The 15,473-nt window shown below is 37.5% G+C and overlaps 2 protein-coding genes across 2 annotated transcripts; both read right to left on the minus strand.

The window, feature by feature from the left end:
- Positions 1 to 38: 38 nt before the first annotated feature.
- LOC105390465 (ras-like GTP-binding protein RhoL) lies at positions 39 to 9,831 on the minus strand. Its single transcript, XM_011561771.3, has 5 exons — positions 9,431 to 9,831; positions 5,801 to 5,915; positions 2,305 to 2,422; positions 1,495 to 1,576; positions 39 to 811 (listed from the first exon to the last, which is right to left on the minus strand). Exons 1-5 carry the CDS (start codon positions 9,544 to 9,546, stop codon positions 688 to 690), a joined length of 555 nt encoding a protein of 184 aa, XP_011560073.1. The 5' UTR covers positions 9,547 to 9,831; the 3' UTR covers positions 39 to 687.
- Positions 9,832 to 10,475: 644 nt separating this feature from the next.
- On the minus strand, positions 10,476 to 11,881 carry LOC105390466. Its single transcript, XM_011561772.3, has 4 exons — positions 11,668 to 11,881; positions 11,389 to 11,586; positions 11,045 to 11,288; positions 10,476 to 10,873 (listed from the first exon to the last, which is right to left on the minus strand). The coding sequence occupies exons 1-4, from the start codon at positions 11,803 to 11,805 to the stop codon at positions 10,683 to 10,685; spliced, it is 771 nt and encodes a 256-aa protein (XP_011560074.3). The 5' UTR covers positions 11,806 to 11,881; the 3' UTR covers positions 10,476 to 10,682.
- Positions 11,882 to 15,473: the final 3,592 nt, after the last annotated feature.

A 15,473-nucleotide genomic window follows, 5' to 3' on the forward strand; every position in this document is an offset into this window, starting at 1 on the left:
TACCTGATATAAATGTAGAATAAAAAAAAGACAGATAATAATATTTTCAATGGGTTTATATTTATTGTACTAAATAAACTTCTTTGTAATTTTTGTATGTATTTGTAGACTTCTGAATAAAACATACAGGCCATGTAGGTAGTTCAAAATTAACTAAATGTAAGAATACAAAAATGAAATAAGCACATTTGTGTAACCTAATTTGATAATTTCTAATATTTACAAGTACAATTAATTAAATCGAACAATTTGGTTACGAAGTTAGGAATGACTGATGTTATTAAAATATTCTCTGTACCCTATATCTTACATTATTATTTATTACAATAATTTATACACTTTAAAAGGTACATACCACACACTCCTTATCACCTAAGAATTAATTTATCACTTGATAAACATAATCTCACCATAAAACTTTGTGACTATAAGCTAAAATTATACAACTTTAAATTCACGAAACATTATCAATTTGGCCTCGTTGAATACTATTGCAGTGAATACTTATGTATGCACATTGTGCATATTATGTGGGATTGGTAACAACGAATATCGCACTCATATCATATTGGGAGACAACTTCAAATACTTGTGCTTTTCAATCCTCACAAACATTCCTTGACTGACTAAGAAGTCTCAAACAGAGCAATATCGACGGCTAGGCCGTCAGGGTTTAGTATTGTTTGGTCACAGGTACTGGCAGGATCGCTTCATGACTGGCTTCTTGCGCAGGCCGGCGCGCACGGCCTCCTCGAACACCTCGTTGAGGTTCACCCTCTCCAGCGCCGAACATTCCACTAGCGCTGCTGCCCTGGTAACAATTTACAAGGAAGGTTATTTTTATTGTATAGTTAAATTGTATGAGTTATGACCAATAATTGATAGGTCAGTGTGAAATGTGTATGTATCTATAGATTTGAGTGTAAAATGTGCATGTATAAATTTGGAAACTGTAGACACCTATTCTATTTATGTTGTAAATTACAAGTCCATCTTAGTTGTAAATTATTATGCCTATACACATTCGTAATGTAATGTAAGTGTGGTTTTTCACCATACGTGTGATCAAAAATGACGCCAGTTAAAACCACAACTTGAGGCAAACTACACGGACTTCAATACATATTAATTTTGAATCTTCGCTTAACATTATTTTGCCACTGTGATATCTCGACACTCGTAACATTCATTAAGTTTGTATTTATTCAACAATAGCCCTATATCGTCATATCAGTGAGCGGTTATCGCGAAAGATAATGTGACAAAGTGACAACAGTGCCGGGAGATAACCCTCGTCACTATTTCACTTGTTTCATTTCTGCATAATTTTAATGTAGTAGCCCTCCCTTCTATGATAAGTAACTATGTATACAAATTTAATCATTTATTTTCAATTTCAGACTTATTGGGAACCGGCTCATGGACGGATAAAACAGACTGTGTGAACCTGACTCTAAAAATGTTTTAACTTGCAAATAGTCGCTATTAACATACCTAATTTTCTTTTTTAATTTCTTTCCTTCCTGCGTTGTGATGGTCTGAGTGGGTGACGTCGTCCGCAGGTCAATTTTCGTAGCTGAAACAACACAAGGTTTGATCATGATTCACGATTTAATGCAACGAGCTGCGTACACATGTATACGCAATGATTCATAGGAAATGTCAGTAGGTACCTACATAGTTTTAGTAATTACACGGGCCCACTCTTTATTTCTCGGAAAATCCTAGAATACTTATAACTGCGTGGCTTTAACAAAATAATAATTGAACCAGCAGCGTCACGCCACCTTTGCATCGCTTCTAAAGGATTTCCCGTGGATGTTTTTCTCCGAACCGGTTTTCACTTAAATATTTTTTCCTCAGACTTTACATTCTTCTTAAGTTACTTGGAAGAGATAACTTTTTAATGGCCAATGATATTTTTGTGTTATTTAATCAATACTTATAGTAATATTTTCTATTCTATCTTATGAGGAGAGACTGTTTTTCTTTTGGAAGGGGCTCATATAGCCAATTTTGTCGATGAATGGTCGTCCACACTTGCTAAATATACCTACCCTAGACTAAAGTGGCCGAGTCGCCCAAACCGGATGAAAGGGCTCATATACAAAAATATAAACTTAAAAAGAACTTAACAAATTCATCCTCATTAGCCGTTGATGAGCATTAAGTGGATGATAATTAAATAAGTACTTACTGAGGTAGGTATTTATATTATTTACACCGTTTGAACCCGTAAAATGTTTGCCAACATAAATACCTTATAAGTCATAAGTTACGGCAGTGATATTTGTAAATACTAACCAACTAAGACTATGGGTACGGCTCCGCTGAAGTGTTTCAGCTCGGGGTACCACTTCAGCACCACGTTGTCATACGACGCGCGGTTCCCCACCGAGTAGCAGACTAGGAAGCAGTTCGTCTGAAAGAAACATGTTAGTCAATTTAGTAAGTTATTGATATGGTGACCATTAACCGTACGTAATTGGTTAGTTTAAGGTAGGTAGACTATCAAAAGCGATCATTGTATTCAGCCTTGGCAATATTTGTTTTTGAAAAAAAATATACGCCTGTGCTAAGATAGATTGTCTGGAAAATGTAGCTTTTAGCGATAAGGCCCCCTAAATACTAATACTGCGTAACCACCTAAAACTGCGTATTAGGCAGTCGAGTCGACCTATTCGCAATGTGGGTCACCTCATGTTGTTGTTACTAGGCTCATGGTATTAGTGTTTATGTTATTTTATAGACTCCATATGTGCTTCTTTCGTTAATAAATCTTTCAAATAATTATAAAGGATTGTCATATAAAGTGGTACGTAGGTACATTTTAAGTGCCTTCTATCGAAAAGTTTAATAAAATTGGACAGATGCTCCATGGCATGTTTAACCATAATCAGGGGCGTATTTAAAGATTGTGCGCCCTGGGCTCCTGTAGTTTTCCGCCCCATCAAGAAATGAAAAAAAAACAAAAAGACCGGTCAGTTTAGAGTACCTACCGACCTACATATATGTATAAAAACATTGTGGTGATTTTGCATAGAAATGCATAAAAAAATGTGAAATGGTGGTAGAGTAATGAGTTTTGACAAGTAATTGTAAAATTCTAGACGAGATAAAAATAGACTATTCCACCGGTTCGGGAAAGAACAAAGGCCGGTTTTCATATTAATTTAAAAAATCCAGCACTGCTCGACACCAAAATACCTCGGAGTGACCCTGGATAGATCCCTCACGTACAAAACCCACTGCCAAAACACCAAGAAGAAAGTCAGCTCCCGAAACAACCTTCTGCGACAGCTAACGTCTACCAGCTGGGCGCCTCTCCGCTAGTTCTACGAACAAGTAGCCTAGCACTCTGCTTCTTAGCCGAATTTGCCTGCCCCATATGGGCAAGATTCCCATTCCTCAGAGCCAGAAGACAAAAGTCTGCAACCAGTGCGTCCTGCCAGTGATGACGTATGGTGCAGAGACGTGGACACTGACGGTAGGACTGGTCCACCGATTTGAAGTCACTCAGGGTGCTATGGAGACAGCTATGCTTGGTGTTTCTCTGATGGATCGTATCAGAAATGAGGTTATCCGTCAGAGGGCTAAGGTTACCGACATTGCCGTCAAAATGTGCAAGCTGAAGTGGCAGTGGGCTGGTCATATCTGCCGAAGAACCGATAACCGTTGGGGTAGACGAGTTCGCGAGTGGAGACCACGAACAGGAAAAAGCAGCGTGGGACGCCCTCCTGCCCGCTGGACTGACGACCTTAGGTGGGTAGAGCCGGTAAGAAAGAAAGAAAGAAAGAAAAACTTTATTTGGCTTAGACAGCAATATTAATTTATGTAGTGGTTGGATGAGGAAGGTCGAGGACCGAGTGTTGTGGCGATCCTTGGGAGAGGCCTATATGTCCAGCAGTGGATGATTATTGGTTGATGATGATGATGATATGGGCAAGGTCGGCGCATGCTAGAGAAGCAGATTTTGGTTCGTATAGTAACGGGATGCCTCGAACGTATAGAGCGATGTGCTCTACAAAGTCTACTCTCTGGCTGGGATAGCACCCCCTAGCATACGGCGAAAAGTGGCATGTTCTGTTGAGAAAGCCAAACAAGAATGCGACTCCTGACATCCACTTTACTCACATACTGCCGCACCTTTCCGACTTAAGAGCCGCAAAGCGTTTCTAAATAGTGTAATAATCCTTAATGGATGAAAACCCACAAAACGCAAGGCTAAGGCTCTAGGAGAAAAAGCAGCCCCAGGATCCTTTTTCCTACCCCTTAAGGAAAAACTTTCTCCCGGTAACAGTCTCCCCTGGCACATTTGGAAGACTCTAAATCGGTTGCAAGCAGAGGTAGGCTGCTGCAAGGACAGTCTCTGCAAGTGGGGCTATACCGTTTGGTACCAACCTATGCGACTGTGGTACCGCCCCCCAGACTATGGAGCATTTACTCTCCTGACCCTTGTGCCCTTCCACCTGCACTCGGGAAGACTTACACCAGGCCAACCAGAATGCTATCTATGAAGTTGCTTCTTTATGGTCTGGACTAATTTAAAAATTCACATGTCCACTGACACGAAAGAAGAACAAGTGTAGAATGTATAACATTGTGGTGATAGATTTGCATAGATCATGATATCTTCAGAACAAAAAAAAAAATTTTTGGATAGACGACTACATTTTAGAACGTTTAGAAATAAACTTGTGCAGGGCGACTGAGTGAGGATTTTTTTTAGTTTTTGTTTAGATTTCCTTCAATAAACTACCGGGGCGGAAAAAAAATAGACTATTCCACCGGTTCAGATAAGAACGAAGGCCGGCTTTCATACTTTAAATCATATTTCTTAAGAAGAATCAATATGTGGAAAGATGGCTCAGGGTCGTTCTAGGCTTACGTTCTAAAATATTGTTCTGTACTTTTTTAATCCTCCAACGTAAAGCCCAAGAGCGGCCTGCCGGCCGCCCCTGGGCCGCCCTTCGCCGCCTGCCGCCCCGGGCTGTAGCCCTTTTAGCCCTAGGGTAAATACGCCCCTGACCATAATACTTCAGTAAGTAAAGTACACATACACGTCACTTATAAAAGCTACAGCACACTTCTGCTAGTGCACTTAGATGTTTTATAAAGATTTGCAAATCTTCAATGTTTGACCAGACTTTAACATTGAAGCTGATAAGATAACAGACTGATATCACGACAAAGGAAATACCAAACAACTGGTTTCAACATCTACCTACCAACTTGTATGTAAAAAAATACGTTTATTTGATCATAGATATGTAAAGAAGCTACAATTATACCTACACAGATACGTATGATTGCAACTCTTCACATTTTGGCAAGCAGCAAAAGGACAAGCATGAATACATAAACATAATTATAATGTGCAAATGCCTACTATCTAAAAGGCATACCTAGACACGAGTAGATTTGACGACGATCAAGATCGAAAGAGATCGAAGTCAACGGGCGCGCGAGCCCTACTGTTGCCTTGATTAGGTATCACAAAGACCTGATGATGATTATGATGATCAGGCAATAGCCGTCTGGTAAGTACACGTCCCATAACTCACTCCGCTCTTAATATCAACAGTCAATCTACCTGCAGCCAGCAGGCCAAAGGGTGTACCACAAATACCTGCATTTACACATAGTCATATGTGCTGCTAGAAGAGGTATGAGTCATCATCATCATCATCAGGTCCTGTGATTCCTAATCAGTGACATAGGGCTCAAAGTGTAGATCCACTCTGACCGCTTTTGGCGTTCGTAGTAAGTATTATTCAAAGGTGTATAAACATAAACTCACGTGTGTGTACGACAGAGGGCGCAACCGCTCGTAGTCCTCCTGGCCGGCGGTGTCCCACAGCGCCATCTCCACCTCCTCGCCGTCCACCGTGATGTGGCCCACGTAGTTGTCGAACCTGGGAACGAGCTTCATTATACGCTGGTCGGTGGATAGGTAGGTACATTTTGAAAAAAAGATACATGCCACGCACGGCACAGGAAACACTAAAAGGGTTTCAAACACACTAGAAATTAAATAGCATATACTTAGTACAATTTCTGTCACTGACATGGTACGACTTACTCTTCTTCATTTATTTAAAGATACCTTTTTGGGAAAGACAATATAGGTACCTATCCCATCTTTTAACCATTGCAGAGTTAGCTTTGTCTGACTAACTAACGACTTTCGTAAAAAAAAACCATGCTCAATGTTATGCACTTATCTAAATTAGTACCTAACCTACCTATTTATTCTGTTTGACATTTTAATGTTATTTTTTTTTTTGGGTCAGTCAATCAAGTCAGTCCGTGACTTCACCCAAGGGTTCTAGTTGAAAACCAGCGCTATGGTGTGGTTTAGTATACCTGCCATAGCATCAAGCTGAACTAGAACCCATTTCAGCACCGAGAAGCAACATTCATGCTTTTAATTTCTTAATTTTTTATTTACTTTTTAACCTTTTCTTGTAAATGTATGTGTTGTTTCTGTGTGTGTTAGAAATAAATAAATTTTCTTTCTTTCTATTTCTTATTAATTTTATTTAAGTTTACTAGTCATAATTAATCGTATGTACATAGATGCACCTAAATAATTGTTAGCAGAAAGGCCTCAGTCTAAGACCAAGAGACTTTGTTTATCTACGATTTCTATCTGCGTAGACTTTCGGTTTTGTGAAATGTTAGCATGCAATTAACTAAAGTAATTATGCTTATTCATTAGAATAGAAGGATAGTCAGCGACTGACAATTTACCGGAATTATAAATATTTTGACCACGGTAAGCCTAGATTAGCTCTAGTACCAATTGTCTCATAGGTATACGCTAATGTAAGAACATTTCATTAAACCCCTAACGATAACGATACTACTTATGTGTATAGTTATCTTAATTACATAATTTCCAGAAGTGTTTATTATTAACAGAAGTAATTTAGCACAGAATAACGAGCTCAAGACCTAGTCACACTACCTAGGACCAGAATAGCTGCATCTGCCTGCATCTAATGCATAAGATTGTAGGTGAGTCAATACGTCGGTCGTTGACTTGACACACAACTAGAGGGTTACTCTACCTTGACAAAAAATTACAAACGAGAGCTGTCATCATGTGTTATGCCATCTGTACTCTTAATACAACGAGGTAGAGTTATGGTTAGCATAGCAGCGGTGTCGAATCGTATGCTAAAGTAGCCTAGCCTAGCTAGACGCGTGGGCTCAAGATTTTAGATGCATTGCTAACTGCAAGGAAGCTCGCAGTAGGCGTTAGGAGTTACGAACTATAAACGAATTAAGCGTCCAATTCTACAAGGAAATGGCTAGCACAATACAACAATGAGGATTCATGCATTATGTTATTAGACTTTGTAAACAGTGATGCCTAAATTGTCCCCTTTGCGTGAGCAGCCTCGCTAACTATGTTGATGGCAGGTCTTATTGAATTAATAATTTGTTGGACTAACGTACTTATTCAATATTTAAAACCTAACATTGTTACTACACATAGTTACCGTGAACTATACACAGTTACCTACATTAATAACATGTCATTGTATACGTACAACTAAAACCTTATACTTCACATTTAACACTGGGGCTCCCTAGAGATGGTTATCCTACGATTTAAGCTTTGTAGGTTTACAAAAATGACCTAGCACAAATCTTAAGCATCAAGGAAAAAATATATTCACAAGGGGACTATACCTACCTAACTATTTTAAGGTATGTACTTATCTAGATTTTCCCGAGTGTCACCTGTTGAATGTGTTCGTAAATGATTAGATGCATACTATATGATTACTGATTAGTCACCATACTGTTGATAGCGCTAACCAAGGTAGGTACGTTCTAGGTACTCGGTACCAACAAAAGTGGTGACGTAAGAACTAACATTCAATATTACTAATATCGGAATCATCGTTTCCTTCGCATATAATAATTGATGTTTCCTTGAATGTTTGGCCTCGTCATAAAATAGCTATTAGTTTATTTATGAGACATCATCACATCACAATGAGTGTCTCACATATGATCTAAATAATGATAGTTATCTTCTACAGGTTTTCAAAGAAAGAATTGGTTCATGATTCCTTTTTACTAAGGACTGATTTTTCAATGGTCAGGAGGGTGATTCGTGTCACAAAAAACAACTTCGTTTTCATCTCGTTTTCAGATTTTTACGAACGAGCTATGAAATTGCGATTCACATGGCACTAAAAACAAGCTACATAGTAAGATCGTTTCGAGATCGCAAAATGAATGAACGGAATGGAGAATGAGTGTTATCTGAAGAATAAAATTGTAGCTGTCACTGTCTTATACAAACATTCAGTCGCGACAGCATTAGAATTATTCCTTAGATAACTTTTATCTGACTATTGAAAAATCAGCCCTAAAGGACCAGAGGTAGTAATGTAAAAAAATACCATGGCATAGACTAATTATAACACTCGCGAGCAATGATAAAGTTCCACCTGCCATTGCCATTCCATATGATACTGGTACTTTTTCATTGCTAGGTATGTTATTAGTATATCGTACACTACAGCGAACTAGAATAGGTAGGTACACAATAAAACCCTGTACTCTAAGAAAAACTGTTCGTAGCCTATACACTTTTATAGTATATTTACCTACCTAGTTATAAACTTGCTTATGACAAATACTACATTGATAAATTAATTAAAAACAAGACAGCTATTATTAAACATATAGGTAAGTAGGTACTATGACTGTAAAGGTTAAATAAATAAATCAATATCAAACAAGCGCCTACGATAGAGTAAAAACAAACAATGCTTAAGTAGGTGGGTACCTAGCTAAGTGGTGTTATTAATTTATCATGATCAATTATCAATCATCAATAGGTGATATCTTTACTATTTCATAGCCTATAGTTACTCCATTTATAATAATAGGATTTCATTGTAAATAGCTCGTCATTAATGTTAGTTATTAGTGCTAATACAGGAAATCATGTAGAGTAGGAATTTACTAACAACAGGAAAGGAGGAAAGAAAATATTTATAAGTTAATTTTACCAACAACATCTGGTTTGCATAAAGTGGATTTACTACGCGGCAACAATGTCAACCATGAAACATTGCACACTGTATTTCCATATCAGCTACTACCACGAAACGAAATGAGTACAATGGCGTTTCTTCCCGCTAATTTAGTGGCCCCACTCAAGATGCAACTGTCGGCCTATTGACCTATAGCTAGGTATTACTTAACCTATGCCTAAAGCGAATTCTACAACTCTGCCCCACGTTTAATGCCCTTTAACACGATACGTTGATTAGTGCAAGTGCCAAGTTGAAGTACATTGCCGGGTATGTATGATAGCTTGAAATATGAAGAAAAAAACGTAATACATACCCAGCAATATACTACAACTTGCGAAGTGTAAAGTATGAAAATGTGTACTTACACTGTGGGCACATACTCCTTGGGAAAGATGTCTTGCGTGTAGACGTAGAGCAGGCAGGTCTTGCCCACCATGCCATCGCCGACCACTGTTATCTTGAGCCGCGCCGTCGTCCCCATGGCGAGGCAGTCACATCCGCACACACTATCACAGCACTGTTACTCAACCGTTTTAGAACACTGTCGCTAACAAGTTTATCGCACAATGAAAGATGGCGATAATCTAGGTAGGTATGTTATCACTGGTGATGTAATGTTATCGTTGATTGTTGGAAGAGTGGTTTGTTTTCGCGATGCGCGCGCGGCGGCGGCGGCTAGTAGGCGCGGAGTGGAGTGATACTGCTCGCGCGAACTTCCGATAGTGCGTGATTAATTCAGAGAACGTACCGCGGCCGAGGCTGGCCAGTAAATGAGATACGTCACTGCGTTTAGCATATTCAACTCTGATAGTTCCTGTGCGAGTATTTAATTAGATTATTATTTCGGTCATTACTTAATTTCGGTGATAATTATGTGTGCTTTTAATTACAATATTGAAATGGTTGTGATAGTTTAATTAATTACTTCACTAAGTAGGTACATAATACTTACTAGGAAAAAAATACTAACTACTAAAATTAACTCTTTATTTAAAAAGAACAAGTTATGATAATTTATAACATTGAAACTGATTTAGTTACTACATATTTGTGCTTTAAAATGATTAGTGCTAATACTTTTGGTCTGAACAATTTACTAATTCTAATGGTAACAACATTAAGGCACAACGTGATCACCTATAGTTACTTAACAAATTGACAGTGAGATAAATACCACTTAAACAAATATCACATTAGTAAGATGAGATCTTTACATACTCGGTGGGTCCTAAAGTTAAAACAATGACTTATGCCTTAAATTAGATTCATCAGTTTAGTGGCAAGAACATTAAGGGTGGGTTGCACCATTTAACTTTAACTATTACAAACGTCAAATGACGAGAGAGATCAATCTTCAAGAGATTTGACGTTTGTAATAGTTAAAGTTAAATGGTGCAACCCACCCTTACTTAATTTAATTTTAGTAGGAATTGTCAATGTCATTTAGCATTCCTAGTCCATTCAATTAAATATTTCAAGTGCTAGATCAAACAGTGACAACATCACTAAATAGGTCAATATGCTTATTTAGTTTTAGCAAAAACACACAACTTCATAGTCATTAAACTTATTAAATAAATTAATACTGACTTGTGTCCATTTCATTCTTCATAGTGATTATTTTTTCCCATGGGGTTTGTAGTCAGTCAGTCCCGAGAGGATGATTTCTTCCTTCAAAGCAATGACTTCCCGAATGAGCTGCTGGTTATTCTCCTGCAGTTTGCTGATGACCTGTCTTTGTTTTCTCTCTCGCTCTTTCACCTGAGTGAGAGTAGAGTCACACATGTCCGTGCAGGGAGTATAGGTGCCTGCAAGAATCAGAATGATATTAAGTATTTTGTATTTTTTTATGTACCTACCAAGCAATAGTAATTTACATTTAAGATGATTATTTTAAGAACTTAAATTTTTCTTTTTATATCATTGCCTACAAAGTGCAATCATATACAATAGTTTTTGTCAAAAATCTACACATTAACCTGCTTTGCACCGTAACTTGTCTTGTAGCTTTTCATTGTCCCTTTTAAGTCTTGATATTTCATTTTTCAAGCTCTTTTCCATGGTATTCTTCTGTTTTGTTATTTGTGTGAGCTTAGCCCTAGTCTCTGTGAGGGCCACCAGCACCTCGTCAGACTGATCTGATATCCTCTGTGCAGATGCCACACAAGCCCTTGATTCATTCTTTTCAAGGCTTACTTTTTCTTTCAGTCTAGATATTGCTGCCTAAAAGCAAATAAACATAGTTATTTTTTTAATATCTATCAATAAGCAAGCTTTTAACTATAATGTAAAAATTGGGTCAACTTAAAAGATTTATTCTTACATTTAGTTGCTTGTTGTTGTGATCCAAAATATGGTTTTCTTCAGATAGTCTTTCTGCTTTCTGTGTGCTGTTTTTGTGGTACTGCAGCAAGGTCCACACAGAGTTTACTAGCTTCACTAATGCTTCAGGACTTAAAGTACCATCTTCAATGTCCAAATACGGATTAAAAGTGTAATTTATGTTGAAAAGATCAAATTCCTGAAACAAATAATGATTTTAGTAGACGTATATCGCAAAATTATATTTATAATTGTTTTTTTTGCTTACTTTAAAACTTACTTCCCGAAGTCCGATCAGACATTCATTGATATTTTTAAGTGTGCATGGTTCGTAAGCTGTAGGTTTCTTGTACTTGTAATTTTCAAGGAGCTCCTTCACTTCCTCTTCTAATGCCTCAAATTCACTCAGTCCGGCCATTGTTTCAAAGTTAAAATATTTCGTAAAATCAAAACACTCGTAACGAACAACACTGTGCACAAATCCAAAACAAATACCTGTCAAAACAAAAACAGCAACGGGCACGGGCGCGTTGCACTGCCGACCACAGACAACTCTACGATCTTAAAGCTGCGTACACACCGGGCCAACGAAGGCCAACGAACGGATTTCGTTGGCCTTCGTTGCTGCAATCTGCCCTGTATTATGTATGATAAATATCCATCGTTGGGATAACCGTTGGCGTTCGTTGGCCCGGTGTGTACGCACTTAAGATGGCATTTTCGTCATGAATGTAAACGATGCATAATTTATTATTTTTATCTTGTTATTCTTCTCTAGGAGTCCTCGAAGCAAAATAGAGTCTCGCTTGCATTTTCTTTAGGAATAGGAAGGCTTCCCTAGCGTCCATTGTGTAGCTATTTGATGTATGGTTACGGACAACGAGGTTCTCTCTTCACTCTCCGCGCCGAAATATGGCATGGATTACCTACCATATAGACATTTTTTTTATGTATGTACCTAGTAGGTACTTTCGACTTAGGGACTAGTGGCACTCATGGAAGTAATGTACTTACGTGTTGTACGCACAGATTAGAGAGCCTATGTTATGATGTATGTGTCGCAGGCATCTGGTTTAATCTCCTGTTTGATTGAACCACTAGCCCGTTCATTGGATGGCGCTATTCAGTTGTATGACTAAAGGACAAATCGTCAAGTCGTTGATTGCAACGTTCGACGTCTTGACTGAACGTCATTCAGCGGAGTCGTTGAATGGGATATAGTATAGCAACTTTGTAATGTCTGGTTAGGGTGAACATGACCAGACAAGAGTCAACAAAAATACTATGTTACAAAGCTCTTATCTCACAAATTAACTAAACAATAACAATAAAGGTACCTTCATATTGTTGTTTATAATTATCCAGTTACGCCACAATTTTTTCTTTGAAACTATCCGCCCGCGGCGTAATAATAGGTAAATCCATGTTGTCACACAATTTTAACACAAATAACGCACTTTAAAGCTAATTTATTTGCAAATCTAACAATATAGATGCTTTTTGTATCAGCTGTTAGCTGTTAGACGCCATATTGGTTTTGTTCACCACCTGACTGATTTTAAGGGTGGCTGTTACTGGTGCTGAACTTCTATTTAAATACTACATAAATTCATTTAGCTAATTTCGTTTAATGCACTAAACAATTTTATCCTAAACATGTTTAGCTTCATAATTCACCATGGTCTTTTGATTACTATTTAGTTAAATGCGTTTAGCATCCTGCGATTTGTTATTTACGTTCAGTTCCACATCTTTTAATGAGAGACTTCATATTTTTTATTGAACATTCGAAACGACTCAGCGTAAAACGGAGTCAATCTATCAATTTCAAACATAGAGAAAATAACACTACTTATTTCAAAACAAAATTTATTTCGGCTTTCACCGCGTGGTGGTGTTTGTATTTATTTGTTGTTATGATTTCAAAGTAAAATGAATAGTCAAGCAGCTTCTTCTCGTGTTTGTGCCCCTAATTTTACAAGGGAAGAACAAGATTTATTGTGCAATGTATTGGAACCATACTTGCACATTATAGAGAGCAAAAAAACGTTGTTCCTGAATGGTATCAGGAGATTTAATGTATACTTTATACAATAATGCTATTGCATGAGTAACTCTATGAATGATTCTGCAAGCTGTTGGTTCTTCCACACCTATCACATCTCCACAAGTAATTAACTGACTGCCAGTTGCATAATATCGGAGTGTGCATAACAACTGGTTCATTGGAGTAACTGCATTATTTCTGTAACAATAATTATAGGTATAAATAAAAGTATAAGATAATTATGTAGTCAGATAACTTTATTATTTCAATACCTTAGCTACTTACCTGCTGGAAATAAATTCAAGATGATGTTTAATTTCTTGTGTAGAAGAGATACAGTTTAGCGAGCGGTGGTAGCTCAGTCGGGTAAGCGCCCGCTTCTCACGCCAGAGATGCGGTTTCGAATCCCGGCGCTGACATGTACCAATGAGTTCTTTTAACTTAAGTACAATGTATATCATCGCTCTTACGGTGAACGAAAACATCGTGAGGAAACCTGCATATCTAGATCTAGCACATCTAGATATGTGAACCCACCAACCCGCAGTGGACCAGGGTGGTGGGAAATGGTCCAAGCTTAGGAAGGCAGTTTAGATCTTGGGGATATGCATAAAGGTTCCACTCGAGAGAGCCAGGTGCAGGTACTTACACCCCCACAGAGAATAGAATAGAATAGAATAGCGATACAGTTTGTTTTGTCAAACGAAATCTCCTAACAAATGTTTTATCCGGTAGTGTCTCAAATAAGTTAGTTCTTTCTGAAATATAGCGTAATGAGCGAGGTCTATTCATAAAGAGAAGTAATTCATCATCGTCATCAAACAAAATATCCCACAAATCCATTATTTATTAGATAACCTCAACATAACCTCTGAACAATGACCTCTGAATCTCTCACAGACAACAACTAGACATCACTGAGGAAAAATGATAGAAATGGAAAAGTTCTCTTGACAGCCGGTCGGTCAGCTGGTCGCCGCGACTGACGCCATGACAGTAGATAAATGTGTTTAGTAAAGTTAAATAGCCATTTGACCGCATTTAGGTTTAACAGATTACTAATCATATTTAAGTCGTGGTAAAAGATGTTTTACGAAATTTAATTTCAAATTGTGTTTAAATAAAAAGTTAAATACATTTATCACTTTGATAAAAGCCACCCTAAGGGTGGCTGTTACGAACTTCTATTTAAATACTACATAAATTTATTTAGCTAATTTCGTTTAATGCACTAAACAATTTTATCCTAAACATGTTTAGCTTCATAATTCACCATGGTCTTTTGATTACTATTTAGTTAAATGCGTTTAGCATCCTGCAATTTGTTATTTACGTTCAGTTCCACATCTTTTAATGAGAGACTTCATATTTTTTATTGAACATTCGAAACGACTCAGCGTAAAACGGAGTCAATCTATCAATTTCAAACATAGAGAAAATAACACTACTTATTTCAAAACAAAACTTATTTCGGCTTTCACCGCGTGGTGGTGTTTGTATTTATTTGTTGTTGTGATTTCAAAGTAAAATGAATAGTCAAGCAGCTTCTTCTCGTGTTCGTGCCCCTAATTTTACAAGGGAAGAACAAGATTTATTGTGCAATGTATTGGAACCATACTTCCACATTATAGAGAGCAAAAAAACGTTGTTCCTGAATGGTATCAGGAGATTTAATGTATATTTTATACAATAATGCTATTGCATGAGTAACTCTATGAATGATTCTGCAAGCTGTTGGTTCTTCCACACCTATCACATCTCCACAAGTAATTAACTGACTGCCAGTTGCATATTATTGGAGTGTGCAAAACAACTGGTTCATTGGAGTAACTACATTATTTCTGTAACAATAATTATAGGTATAAATAAAAGTATAAGATAATGATGTAGTCAGATAACTTTATTATTTCAATACCTTAGCTAATTACCTGTTGGAATTTTTTTTTTATTTATAAATTCAAGATGATGTTGAATTTCTTGTAGTAGAAGCGATAGGTAGCTCAGTCGGGTAAGCGCCCGCTTCTCACGCCAGAGATGCG

Source organism: Plutella xylostella, chromosome 15 (genome assembly GCF_932276165.1).
Source record: "Plutella xylostella chromosome 15, ilPluXylo3.1, whole genome shotgun sequence".
NCBI lineage: Eukaryota > Metazoa > Arthropoda > Insecta > Lepidoptera > Plutellidae > Plutella > Plutella xylostella.